The sequence below is a fragment of the Cydia amplana genome, chromosome 1, assembly GCF_948474715.1.
Source record: "Cydia amplana chromosome 1, ilCydAmpl1.1, whole genome shotgun sequence".
NCBI classification, from domain to species: Eukaryota; Metazoa; Arthropoda; class Insecta; order Lepidoptera; family Tortricidae; genus Cydia; species Cydia amplana.
This window is the reverse complement of record NC_086069.1, coordinates 19024913-19039366: the sequence shown is the minus strand read 5'-3', so window position 1 is coordinate 19039366 and position 14454 is coordinate 19024913. Positions and strand designations below refer to the sequence as shown.

General features: G+C 35.7%; 2 protein-coding genes across 2 annotated transcripts; both read left to right on the top strand.

Annotated features, from left to right (window-relative positions):
• Positions 1-2117: 2117 nt before the first annotated feature.
• Positions 2118-3690, top strand: LOC134653669 (broad-complex core protein isoforms 1/2/3/4/5-like). The gene is made up of 4 exons (XM_063509065.1): positions 2118-2256; positions 2490-2630; positions 3383-3526; positions 3608-3690. The coding sequence occupies exons 1-4, from the start codon at positions 2176-2178 to the stop codon at positions 3665-3667; spliced, it is 426 nt and encodes a 141-aa protein (XP_063365135.1). The 5' UTR covers positions 2118-2175; the 3' UTR covers positions 3668-3690.
• A 951-nt stretch (positions 3691-4641) lies between these two features.
• LOC134650085 (uncharacterized) lies at positions 4642-13662 on the top strand. Its single transcript, XM_063504918.1, has 3 exons — positions 4642-4799; positions 4961-5138; positions 13528-13662. The coding sequence occupies exons 1-3, from the start codon at positions 4676-4678 to the stop codon at positions 13637-13639; spliced, it is 414 nt and encodes a 137-aa protein (XP_063360988.1). The 5' UTR covers positions 4642-4675; the 3' UTR covers positions 13640-13662.
• Positions 13663-14454: the final 792 nt, after the last annotated feature.

The window sequence follows — 14454 nt, the reverse complement described above, 5'->3', positions numbered from 1 at the left end:
CACATTCCTTTAAATAGTTTCGCGTTTATGATGCGTAAAGTTGACTCGCCTAAATGTAACTTATGCGGAGTAGTTGAAGATGTGTTTCATATTTTAATGGAATGTCGCCGAGGTGCTGCACAGCGTCGTTTGCTCAATGTCAGGTGCTATGACCTCGGCAGAGTCAATAGCATCCTGGCATGTCCAGCCTCCGAAGAGGCTGGGCTTCTTTATAATATGGTCAAGGCCATCTTACAAATTAGAAATAGTGAAAGTTAGATTGTTGTAGTTTTTTTTAGAGAGCCACTATGAGGGTGGCATTTGTAAAAACCCTCTATAAATAAATAAAGATTAAAAAAAAAAAAAAAAAGTTTAGAATAACTTACAAAAAATGTATGTGGTTTGACAGTTCTTATGTCAAAGTGAGGTACAGTCGCTAATGCGCCACCTGGCGGGATAAAAAGTTAGTTTTTCTCCCAATTGCAGACCTCTTTCTCTGTCACTCTAATTACGCCCGCGATTCGCGCACGACTCGCACGAGTGTGGAGTGTCGAAGGGGCTTATCAGTATAATTAAAGCTATAAGCCGTATCCACACGAGCTGGGCAAATCGACCGATTTGATCAGGAAAATAATTGGCGCCAATCTCATCTAGCGTCCACACGTACACAATTTGATCACCAATTCGCATTACATAGATTCGAAAATTGCATGAAATCATGAATCTAGTTCTAGTATTAAACTGGATTGGGCATGAGTGGTGGGGATAACTGACAGAACGGGATAGACTTATGTATCTTTCAGTAGGAGTAGCAGCGAAAGCGCTATTATTGTTTGTCCTTGTCACAGTCTCACTTTTTTTTTTATTCCCCACCGTAAATTAGTATGGATGATTGGTCGAATTTATTTGTTGCCCACCATAACAAATATACTGGGTCAAGCAGATCATGTCATTAGAAAAAGGCGGCAAATTTGAAAAATGTAGGCGCGAAAGGATATCGTCCCATAGAAAATTTAAATTTCGCGCCTTTTTCTACTGACAAGATTTGCTTGACCATCTATAAATTCGACCAATCATAGCGTCGCATTGCGTATGTTTTGTCCCTCACGGAGGCACGCGTAGACCCATAGAAGGTAACATCCTATAGAAGTGGTCTACGCGTGCCTCCGTGAGGGACAAAACATACGCAATGCGACGCTATGATTAGTCAAATTTATTTGTTATGGTGGGCAACAAATCAATTCGACCAATCATGCATACTAATTTACGGTGGGGAATAAAAAAAAAAGTGAGACTGTGACAAGGACAAACAATAATAGCGCTTTCGCTGCTACTCCTACTGAAAAATACATAAGACTATCCCGTTCTGTCAGTTATCCCCACCACTCATACCCAATCCAGGGCTTGTAGCACGGTCGCAGTTTTATCATTTATCACCATGCCTGTCACGTTCTAACAAGTATGTAAGTGCGAAAGTGACGGGCTTAGTGATAGTGGATAAAAATGGAACCGTGCTGAGCCCGCAGTTTAATACTAGAGTCATGCGTAGACCACTTCTATAGGATGCTACCTTCTGTGGAAAATTGTCATTTTTGTGTCCGCACCTGCTGATTTGATCGAGGAATCAAATTGGCATTTGCGTCGGCGATCGGACAATTTCATCAGATTGACGAAAAATATAGTCTCATCTGGTCACGGCTATAATTAGCTTTTAAGGCCTGTTTCTCGCTCTCACTTATGGGTGCGACGCACCAAGGTCGCGGTTTGGTGCAATAGTGTGTTATGACTTTTTTTCTTAAACCATTTTCTTGCTTTAAAAACGTTACTGATTTGGAGCCACCCCTAAAGAAAAAAACATGTGACAGTCAGTGTCAAAGTCAAAAGTCACCAAACACATGTCAGTCGGCGAAAAACAAAACAGATATTGTATATTCGCGAAGAAGACTATCAAAGAGTAGAATAATTATTATATGTTTAAGATTATTATATATTACGAGTCACAAAATTAAAAAGTAGATATCAGTTATCCTTAAAACCCTTAGATTAGTAGATATTACACTTGACATATGATAAACAATTACATTTTCTTTCATCTCATTAAATCGTTGAAAAAATCTTTGAGAGTTTTAATCTTTAGCAGAACGTTGATGATCTTTAATAGTTAGTTACTAGTAGAAGATATTTTATAACACAACAATGCCAAATAATTACGCGCTTTCATTAAGCAGCAGTACATACAAAAATCATATATTTGAAGGATTTTCCAGCTTGCAACAGGTAATTTTTCATTCTTTAGTTGACACCTGCGGGCTCAGCACGGTTCCATTTTTATCGACTACCACTATGCCCGTCACTTTCGCACTTACATACTTGTTAGAACGTGACAGTCATGGTGATAAACGATAAAAATGCGACCGTGCTACTAGGGCTGGACTTTAACCCAGTTTTTAATTGAATAGGAATGCAAAAAAAAGTACAAACATTTATTTTGCCTTTGTATCCCTTTGCAGAATGATGAGTTTGTTGATATGACTTTGGCAGCTGAAGGGCATTGGGTAAAAGTCCACCGGACACTTGTAGCCCTCGCAAGCCCATACTTCAGAGAATTGCTTCACAGTTTGCCATGTCAGCACCCTGTCATGTATCTGTATGTAAGTAATTAAAAAAATTATATGATAGCAATTGCTAAGTGGAAGTTAGAATACTTAAGACATGAATCTAGTATTAAACTGGATTGGGCATGAGTGGTGGGGATAACTGACAGAACGGGATAGTCTTATTTATCTTTCTGTAGGAGTAGCAGCGAAAGCGCTATTATTATTTGTCCTTGTCACAGTCTCACATTTTTCTTTGTTCCCCACCATAAATTAGTATGGATGATTGGTCGAATTTATATGTTTTGTCCCTCACGGAGGCACGAGTAGATCACTTCTATAGAATGATGCTACCTTCTATGACTTAAGAACAGCTTAAGAACTGACTGCCCACTCATTTGACAAAGTATTACCAACTTACAATAAGAACCTATAAATGTAACTTAGTCTGTAATTTGAAAAGTGATCTTCAAAATTAAAAGCAGTATAAGTAGGTATTGTGGGTATTTCATCTATACTGTTTATGTATAATAAATAAAAAAATCGAATGGTTGCGTACCACTGACAAGTTTTAATTATGGAAAATAACAGACAAATACATGCGTAAGTTATTAACTTAAATGGAGGATTCAACACACCTGTATACCCAGCGCATGTTAAATGAATAAATATTTTTGAATGTATGTACTTGAAGTGCATCCAAGTACAGAAATACATCCTGGCTTCGGACTTAGTCTAAACATTGATTGATTTAGGTACTTAAACTCTAAGTTTAAGACTTTTGGCTAATAACCCTTTTTTTCTTCTAGGGTGTCAGTCATGAAGCGTTAGGGTTTATTTTGGAGTATATTTATACTGGTCAAGTAGAAATACCAGCAGAAAAAGTGAAATCATTTCTACACACAGCTAGAGATATGCAGATTGCAGGCTTAAAGAATGTTGTACCACCTGATGTAAGTTTAACTAGCTCTATGTGTACTTATTAATTACAAACATAATTGTTGATAATGAGAACAATTATTTAAATGTTTTAGGAAAATGAAGCACCAAGACAAGAAAAGCAAAGTAAACAAGTATTTCTCAATGATAGGTAGGTGCTTAACCTTGATAATAAGGCCTTATTGTGAAATCAAATATGTTTTAATATTATTCAATAAAATTAAACAAAATAGAACAAAGATCATTAAACCTGATATCAGTGATAAATATTTGAAAATTCCAGGCAACCATTATCTGCTACTGGAATGTATAAAGCAACAAAAAATGAAAACAACACCAACTCCATTGTTATACCTGAAACTAGAAATGAGAATGAAGAAAATGATAAATCATTGTTCTTTATGAAAAGTACACCAACGTCATTGGAAAGTAATGTATTTCAAGATACCAGAAATATAAATGGAATAAATATAAATTTCGATAAATCAGCAGCAACGGGTACTGATATGAATGAAAAGCCACAAAGTAATGAATTAAAAGCTACCAAAAATATAAATGCACCCAACAAGATGATCAATATCACTATGGATGAATCAGCAGTAACAAATGATGATACTAACAAAGATTTAAGAAGTAATGAATTACCAAATGTCAGAAATATAAATGCACACAATAAGATCAATATAACTTTGGATGAACCTGTGAAAACCAACAATAATATTAACCAAGATCTAAAAAGTAATGATTTTCCTAATATCAGAAATATAGATACATCTGGTATCAATCTGAGATTGGATGAATCTGCAGCAATCTATGACAATATTGATCAAGCACTGATAAGTGGCGAGTTTCAAAGTATAAGTAATATAAATGTACCTGGTAAAACAATCAATATAACTCTGAATGAATCTGCGAACAATGATAATGTTAGCCAAAAAACAAAGCCAGTTGCTAAAATTGAAATACTTAGCTCTACTCTCATTAAAAACAAATGTAGCATTGCAGATGTTAACTCGACTGGGCAAGGGCAGTTGCCAGAGATATATGCCCAAGCACTAGCAAATATCAGCAATCAGAACACATCAAATCATCACGAAACTAACACACAAAATGTTAAGTATGCGGACATGAGTCAATTATTCGATTTTGGAGATGATGTTTCCATGGATGTGGATAATCAATCTGAATTGTTGGAAACACCAGCTTCAAGCAGAAATATTGAAGAGATGGGCTATTCAAGTAATAGGGAAGAAAATGATGAAATGGTTCAACAAATTACAGATACAGGTACAGTATCTACTCTCAATTTTTAGGTAATGGCTGTGGGCAAATATTTTCTTTAAATGTTTATTACAAACAGCAAACAAACTGAAGGTGAACACCCTATTTGACTATTTCCTAGAAACTTCGATATCTCATCTACTACTTAATGCATTTCTATATTACAGATTCATTACTATACACGGCATCAAATCGGGGCGCGTTGCAGTTAATACTAAACCGTTTTATGTACGGCTGCCATTACCAGCGAGACAACGGCCACAAAAGGCGGTGGCGGTGTATAGAATATAGAGATAAAAAATGTGTCGCTTCGATTGACACAATTGGCGAACAGATTGTGGCAAGGTATCTTCAGTTTTCAATGCACTAAGTTGATTAAGTTATAATATATCTAGCTGTGACACAGCCTGCGTTAGGTTAGATAATCTGTCACTTGCTCTATACGAAAAATTTAATTAAGGCTTTAAACTTTCATCAAAACTTTTACCTTTAACTATCAGTAAGTCATCATCGTCATCATCAGCTCCTTTAGCTATCAGTAGCTAAGAGATGGACAGACAGACAGTCCCTTATGACGTTAGTATTTATTTACCGTAAACGGTGAACGGTATAGCCATATCGTGGAATTCGTGGACGTTAATATAATATTAATAATATCCATGGTTATTTAGAAGCCACAGCATTGATTATCGCGGTAAATCGTGGCGCCTGGCGTGGCCGTTGGTACACGACAAGTATAAAATAGCAATGGCGCTTTGCTTATAAAGCATGTAGCTTGCACATAGTGCACATGGGTCGTTCTCGCATTTCGTGCAAATCGGTGTTTTCGGAAATTTACCAAAAATGTGGTGGCGTTTTCAAATATCTGTTAATGCAAGGTTGTAACATAGGGCCTAAAGTATATGTCTCTCCAATGAACAATTCTAAAAAGATATGTATTTTCTTTATATGTACAATTAACACCCAAATTTTTCATTCATCTCTACATGTAACGCGTGAAGATATAACTTTGACCTACATTTTAACCTTAAGATACTACAAATAGAAAATTCGTTGTTTGTTCAATAAATGACTTATTTAGTTATGTTTTAAATCGTATAATATTAGAAGCTAGAAATAAATAATAAAAACTATACAGCCTTATAAGTGTATGGTTCAAGTAATTTCTTCATTACCGACGCGAGAAATAGATTAGCTATATTTTGCTATATAGCGAGGGTATATAGCGCCTACCGCCGATGCAACACATTGTTCGTCAGTCAGTTGGCCGCGTGATCTCGTAGCGGACGCCCGTGTGCCGCTGTTAGCGAAAAAATATACGATCTCTCGGGTCGGGAAGGAGTGTGGTTCTCGTTAGTCTTCATCGCCATCGCGTGATTTATACAGTAAGTAGCAAGTGTACATTATTATAATTATACGTAATGAAGTGTTTTAGTGTCCCCTTTCAGATGGTTTATTCTGCAAAATTAAGGTCTGATGCCAACTGATGTAGGCGACAAAAACTTCCAAAACTTCATTCATATCGGTTTCATTCACTTCTTTTCCTTCTAATTTTACTGGGAAAGGTAATGAATGACTTAAGAAGGTAATGATAATATATTCGAGGCAGTGCATTTAATGGAAAGAGGCTTAGTTATTATAAATATTACGTTGTTATAAACATTTAAAACTGTATATGATAATAGGGGAGCCCAACCGGGGAGCCTTTGTAGTCTAAGATGGTCGACCTTCACCGATATGTCTGACGGATGAAACTTACATATTATGAAAGAAAATATATTCCTGAACATAAATAAATAGGGTTGCTTAAATAAATATGGTCAAAACTATGTTTAATTATTTTTTGAAAAAAAAAAAAAATTTTTTTCTTTAAATTTCACCGATCTGTCTGACAAACGAAATAAGTTCCAATGGAAAGTATACAACTTGTACAATATAAATCAACTAGGTTGCCTATCTTTTTCCGGTCACTATTATGTGGTTATAGGGTTGCTTGCGAAAATTCGGTTACAAATAAGGTTTGCCAGGCTTTTAAATAAAATAAGAAGGGAAGACTTTTAGCGATAACTCATAAACGGCTTAACTTATCAAGTTCGCTTTAATTTTGTTTGAATGAGTTTATTAAGCACTATTTTTATGATTTTTTTCCATATTTTTTGGATCGATTTTTCAAAAGTTAGAAGGAATAACCGTTTTTTATTCTTTCTAAATTATTATTTCCGAATTGATTGACTTTATCAAAAAATGTTGTTTGCAAACTCCTATTTATTTTTAAAGACCTATCCGACGATACCCCACACTATAGGGTTAAAACGATAAAAAAAAATTACATAGGTACAAAACGCGAATGATTTAAATATATTTTGTCTATGCTAATTTTTGAAAATTTGAAAGCTATGTTTTATGTGATATGGTGCGCAGATGATCAAACCGACTTAACAAACACTTGGGGTTAACAATCTCGACTTATAATGATGATAAGTAAATGGTGAATGTACCATCTAGCTTGAACATTATAAGTTGAGATTGTCAACTCCAAGTGTATGTCAAGTCGGTTTGATCATTTCCGAAGTGCTTAAGACACATGTTTTTAATATTGTTGATTTTAATTGGTGTTAATTTTCTTGAAATACAGTTTTTTATATAAATAATAAATAAATAAATAAATAAATAAATATTGGGGGACATCTTACACAGATCAACCTAGCCCCAAACTAAGCAAAGCTTGTACTATGGGTGTTAGGCGACGATATACATACGTATATAGATAAATACATACTTATATACATAGAATATGTTCGATTTCATAAGTTTGTTTCATTACCGTCCACTGATAAAATTACCATCTCGGCCGAATTCATTACCAGCGCGTAGTTCATTACCAGTAGCCTTATTAAATGAAAAGTAATAACGTTACAAAGGTGCCTTTAGCAGAAAAATGTTAATAAATGAATCCACAAATTGACGAAACTCAAAAGTTTACCATTTAAAACAAAAATTACAAATCGAGAGAATCTCACCGATTTGCACGAAATGAGAGAATGACCCACATGTTGATGATTTTCGTTGGTTATATTTATATGCATTGTTTAAACAACTGTATAAAAAAGTGTACGGGTCCAGCATGTACAGTCACCAGCAAAAATATATGACTGTGGGCAGCCGTGCAAAAATATCTGATACTCCATTGGAGGCATAAGTATATGACGACACTACCTCGGTAAAAATATGTGATGCTTTGTGGCCGGCAAAAACATCGTTACTCTGTATCCGCATAAATATCGGATCGGATCGCTTAAAAATATTTGATTACTCATAAAAATCAAAATTATGTGATTACTCTCATCTGGCATAAATATCTCTCCAATGTGAATGCAAATACATCGGATGGCAAACGGACCGCCTATATATCTGACACGAAATTATGAAATATGTCATCAATCGGCAAAAACGAACCATACCTGGATAGCATAGAGCCTTACATTGTTTGAAGTGATTTGACAATTCACGAAAAGAGTGCAGACTTGTCATTGCATATATCTGTCTCACATATTTCATTTGCAATTTTAAATTGTGACATAATTCAGGTAGACTTTTAATAGACAATGTGTAATAAACCTCCTTCTTACATAAAAAAGAATGATGAAGAGGTCATCCTGTGAGACTGACAAGGACAAACAATAATAGCGCTTTCGCTGCTACTCCTACTGAAAGATACATAGAGACAAACCAAAGAAAGTCTGCAGCGCAATAATTTGACATCGAATTAAAAAACTACATATGGCAATGTTTTTTAAGCAGTCAGTAAACGTCATGCACTATGGTATCTGTTTGTCAAAATCGTTTAAATATTCATTGTGTTTTGTGATGAACGGAATAAACATGGTGAAACCTTACAAAACCGGCGTGCGGGAGTTACTTTTCCGCATGACGAATAATTTTACACTTGTAAAAAGTCAGCACGAGGCGATTCAAGCTGAAAAACGACAATGTTTACAAAATTTGGAGTTGATGACGGGTAAGTGGAATGAAACATCTTAATACTTCACCATATGTACGAGGGGTATTCAAAATATTCTCGGTATGAGAATGAAAACAAACAAGTACGAAAAGTTTGATATTTTTATTTTTCAATATACTCCCCCCCTATGTTCATACACTTAAAAGATCGATCAATTATTTTTTTTAATCCCTCGTAAAAATATTTTTTATCTTTCGTGTAAAAATGCTCCTCCACTGCCGCCTTCAATGCTTCATCGTCAGAAAATTTATTTCCACGCAGATCCTTTTTAAGATTGGGGAGCAAAAAGAAGTCGCTGGGGGCTAAGTCCAGACTATACGGTGGGTGAGTAACAGTTTTAAACCCACGTTCAACAATAGCTGCCTTGGCAATATGAGCAGTATGGACGGGGGCGTTGTCATGCAGAAGCAGAATACCTTTGGTTAACTTTCCTCGCCTCTTTTCTTTAATTACATCCTTTAATTGACGTAGAATGTTAGCGTAGTACTGTCCTGTGATATTTACACCTTTTTCTTTATAATCGATTAGTAATACTCCTTCACAATCCCAAAATATCGTGGCCATGACCTTGCCAGCTGAAGGGATGACCTTCAACTTCTTGGGATGAGCTGAACCCTTAATGTGCCACTGCATGGACTCTTGTTTACTCTCTGGGTCATAATGATGAACCCAGGTTTCATCTCCAGTAACTATTCTTTGCAGCACCTCATCAGGATTTTCACCGCACAGGTCAATAAAATCGGAACAACAAGCTACACGCATGTCTTTTTGAAGCCGAGTCAGCATTCGCGGAACCCATCTTGCACTTACTTTTGACATATTAAGATGGTCATGTATAATATCATGTACGGTACCAATAGAGAGATTGGTTACTTGTGCTATAGATTTTACCTTCACTCGACCATCTTCCAATATAAGTTTTTCCACTTTATCAATATTTTCTTGTGAAGTAGCTACTACAGGCCGGCCAGGTCTAGGGTCATCTTCAATACTCTCCCTTCCGCGTTTAAACTCGCTTGACCACTTTTGAATGGTAGATAAAGAAGGAGCAGACTCACGGTAAACACAATCCATTTCCTCTTTTATGGTTTTTTGATTTTTACCCTGTTTTGTCAAGAATTTTATCACGCATCGATGTTCTAATTTAGTTAACATTGTCAATTCGCACAGGATGTTCATGTTTGTTCAGCAATTGCAGAAAAACAAAAGACTATCTCGGTTCGAATTATACTTTTTTTTAATGTCAATGAATAAACCTTAGCGGCCAGTAACGAAAGAAATTTTAGAAGAGGTCGTAAGATATCAATACCGAGAATATTTTGAACGCCCCTCGTACCTACTTAGATAATATAATATTGGTTTAGACTAAGGTTTCACAGCAAATTGAACACACCTAATAGGTATAGGCATACTTATGAACTTCCTCTAACATTTCGAGAAACTCATTGGTACTAGCCGGGTTTTGAGCTCGAACCCACAACCTCCATGCTTATGCTCACGGCATGGGTACCTACTAGTTAAAGCTAAAATTAATTTTTAATATATGTTTATTGTTTTAATGGTTTATTTCGTTTTTCCGAAAACTTCAGTTCGCAAATTGCGGGCAATTTCTCTGTCAATCTAATTACGCCTTAATGGGAGTAAAAGAGAAAGATGCTCGCATATTGAGAACTTCGGTGTTCGCGGTAGGCCCTCTGTGCCTATTTACCGCCGTCGCGGATATTACAAAAGCTTATTAATTTTGATGAAGCCAAATGTCACATTCTCCCAATATTATTTATCAATATTAGTATATGTCTAAATATTAATAGTGACATCTATTGTTGGAATGAAATTTATTTTACCATAAAAATTAAGCTGTGCATACAGCTTAATTTTTTCATAGACGGTAAATATGGTAGAAATTTCACAAGTATCAAGACTATTTAATCCATTTTCTGTGGTGTTGTCGCATACTGATTTTTAAAAACTACTTTTAATCTAGCGCTGCAGACTTTCTTTGGTTTGTCTCTAAGACTATCCCGTTTTGTCATTTCCCCTACCCCTCATGCCAGATCCAGTTATATACTAGATTCATGATTGCAATACGTTACAATTCAAAATTATATCCAGTTTATTCCGTCAAATCGATGATAGAATATAATGTGAGACAGACATATACAATGACAAGTCGGCACTCTTTTCGTGAATTGTCAAATCACTTTATACAATTTACGGCTCTATACCAAACATGTATGGTTCGTTTTTAAAGGTCGATAACATATTTGTGATTTTCCAACGTATCAGATAAATAGGCGGTCTGTCGTCCATCCGATGTATTTGCATTTACAGTGGAGATATATTTATTCCAGATGAGAGTAATCACATAATTTTGAATTTTATGAGTAATCAAATATTTTTAAGCGACCCGATCCGATATTTATGCGGATACGGACTAACGATATTTTTGCTGGTCACAAAGGATCACATATTTTTACCGAGGTAGTGTCGTCATATACTTATGCCTCCAATGGAGCATCAGATATTTTTGCACGGCTGCCCATAGTCATTTATTTATGCTGGTGACTGTACCAGCGCGTGCTAAGAGCTACATGCCCCAAATGCAAGTGCATTGGCACCTCTTTTCTTAAATAAGTAAAAGTATCTTAGTAGTTTGTGAAAACAAAGGGTCTGGCCGGAATCCTATAGTGAAACTGCCCCTGGCTGAAATGTATAGGTACCTTTCTTAGGTGCGTTTATTTGTCTACCGTTTTACCAAATTTCAAGCCTAGAATCCCCTTGGTTTAGCTAAAAAAAATCGTTTTTATTTTTTTGTATAAATAAATATATAATTTTTTACTTAATAACTTATAAATCACATTTACAAATAATGTGAAAACAACTACTTTCATAAAAATCTAAAAACAAATTATTTATTTATTTTTGGATTTTATACAAGGTTGAAAATTTTCAAAGTGGTTGAGCACCCCCTTGTAGTTGAAATAAAGTTACAAAACTTGGTGTACATTATCAGCATAATAAGTGTAACCAAATAAGGGGGTGCCGCTTATTCTAGCTGAGTTTGAATTTTTCCCATACAAACGTGAACCACCCTAAAGTACGTAAGAAGGACGGCCTGTATGCATTAGTAAGACATTTTTACCTTGTTGCTCCAAATGGATTTTTTTACAAAAAATATATTTTATGCAATAATATATTCTGCATTATATAACTAAAAATTGAGGTTGTCGCTATCTTCCAAGTATATAAAAAAAAATTAAGCCTTTATGAACAAGTTAGAACCTTGTTTTTTTTTAAATGAATTACTATTAGGTGCATGTAACATCCAAATTTCAAAGAAATCGAACAACTAGTTTACCTACAAAAAAAAAAACGATATTTTTAATTTTTTTTAGCTAAACCAAGGGGATTCTAGGCTTGAAATTTGGTAAAACGGTATCTTATAATAAGACAAATAAACGCACCTAAGAAAGGTATACATTTCAGCCAGGAGCAGTTTCACTACAGGATTCCGGCCAGACCCTTTATATAACGATAGTTAATTTCGTGGTTTGGGTTTGCATAGTGTGGTTGCGTCACTTTCGTCTGTCATCTAAAAGGGAGAGATGCAGCATGAATGGTAGGCAAATCCAAACAATCCACGAAATGAATGGTAGCACAAGCTACTAGGTATATTTACATGGTCTTCTCTTCCCAGAGTGTCACTTGCCTACGTCACAATAACATTGCCACTTTATTTCAACATAACATGTTACATGGGTACATTATATCTATGGGTAATAAGTTAAAATATTTCTTTATAATTTTATAATTTTCATTTATATGTATTTTATCTTAAATTTTACAATAACACGTCATTTTTAATTATTCGTTAGCAATATCTTCCGATTCACGAAAGAAATTTCAGACGTTCGGGTAATTCTGTTTACACTACTGGCAACACAGGGTAGCGCTGTCACATTTGACAATCCGCCATTTTGTCCCTGACCGTCATCCTTGTCGAACGCGTGTTAATTGTTATTTCCTTCTCGCTCAGTGTCAGCAGTCGCAGTGTTTTCCAAACTTTTCACGTCGTAAGCTTGGTAATTAATGTTTTGTTACGAAAATGGTTGGCTGCTCTATTCGGAACTGTAAGAGTAGGAGTGAAAAGTTCAGTATAGATTTGTTTTATTTTACTATGTTTCTACATGAATAACTTAAAATTAATGCCGTTAAAATAATTTTCACCGTTGGTTAAAATTCTCCCACATTTTAAAGTTTGAGAACCTGTAAACAGCATGATGACGTAGGCAAGTGACAGTTAGGTCATTCGCGAATCTCGGAAGAGAGTACCAGGCGGAGTATATTATTATACCATGGTATATTTTTTTGCGACACACTTTTATTGCTGACTGTACTTCTTCTATTTACATGTCTAACAAGTACTTTTCGAGACCTTTCTAATGAGTAATGAGCCTAACTAAAACTATATACATTCGATGTGGCTACCTTCCGACTGCATCATTAGCTCCATATGCTATGCTGCTTATGATGATGACTCATGGATTATGGAAGAATACCAAATTGCAACGGACTCAGATACCAGCAAGTGATTCCAATTTAAGCTACAAGATTTAAAGCACATACTATAATATATATTTACATAGTGAAGCTAAATGTGTGTACCTACTAAAAAAAGACTATCAATATCAATACGACCTATACATTTTTCAGAAAGCACAAGCATTGCCATCCAAATCACGAAGAAAAAATCAGAAAAAAAATGGCACGAAAAGATGTGAAAATTTTTACGACTATACAGATGGCGCAAGATGTTATGAAATAAAAAAGTAAGACTTCGTAACTTTTTACCCTAGTAAGGAACCTGGTCATCAGTGTCATCATGGAACTTGAACATAAATAAAAGCTGTCATATAATGAAGATATTTTTAATATTATTTAACCAAAATAACAGCCCTAAGCTCGAGAGTCTTCCTCGCATTGTACAAAAGCCTGCCCAAACTGAATGTTGTAGCAGCCTGCTGTGACGCACGGATGTTTTTTTCTGACTTGTGAAACATACTTAGCCCCGTATGTATATAGATTATAGAAGCACAATTTTATTATTATACTTTACACTTTGGTGTAACCCAATGTCACAGCGGGCTGCTGCTAACTCCTCTTTTAGGGCATTGTCGGCTCTGTTCGGCTCAGCATTGCTCCGAGCAATTATTATAGCCGTAACACACTACCGCACCGTTCAAGGCCACGTGTACTGTACCCATAAGTGAGAGCGAGAAAGAGATATCTGTTTCTCGCTCTCACTTATGGGTGCGGCGCACCAAGGTCGCGGTGTTTCGGTTTATAGGGTTGACACAGCTTTACATCCGGCCCTTCGCGTGCACGACCACAGATAATATAATGACTTGAATTTTGACATCCCTAAATAGCCAAAATGGATAGTCTGTGCGGAAAGAGAAGAGTCGTGGAATGTATGGGGCCCAATACATTGCACGACTCTTCTCTTTCCGAACAGACTCTAGTGCCATACATTAGAAACGGACAGCATGATTCGTCCCTGAATCGCAGTCGAACTTCAGTCTTGTACATGAATAAGTTTTGTAGGACTCCTTGTCCTTTCTGTACGGTAGTACTTACTAT

Excerpts from the sequence above, each read along its gene's own strand:
- LOC134653669 (XM_063509065.1), top strand. The coding sequence starts at position 2,176 with ATGCCAAATAATTACGCGCTTTCATTAAGCAGCAGTACATACAAAAAT. Across the intron at positions 2,631-3,382 it reads ACCCTGTCATGTATCTGTAT|GGTGTCAGTCATGAAGCGTT; the intron begins GTAAGTAATTAA and ends TTTTTCTTCTAG. Across the intron at positions 3,527-3,607 it reads AGAATGTTGTACCACCTGAT|GAAAATGAAGCACCAAGACA; the intron begins GTAAGTTTAACT and ends TAAATGTTTTAG.
- LOC134650085 (XM_063504918.1), top strand. The coding sequence starts at position 4,676 with ATGGATGTGGATAATCAATCTGAATTGTTGGAAACACCAGCTTCAAGC. Across the intron at positions 4,800-4,960 it reads TCAACAAATTACAGATACAG|ATTCATTACTATACACGGCA; the intron begins GTACAGTATCTA and ends TCTATATTACAG. Across the intron at positions 5,139-13,527 it reads GGCGAACAGATTGTGGCAAG|AAAGCACAAGCATTGCCATC; the intron begins GTATCTTCAGTT and ends TACATTTTTCAG.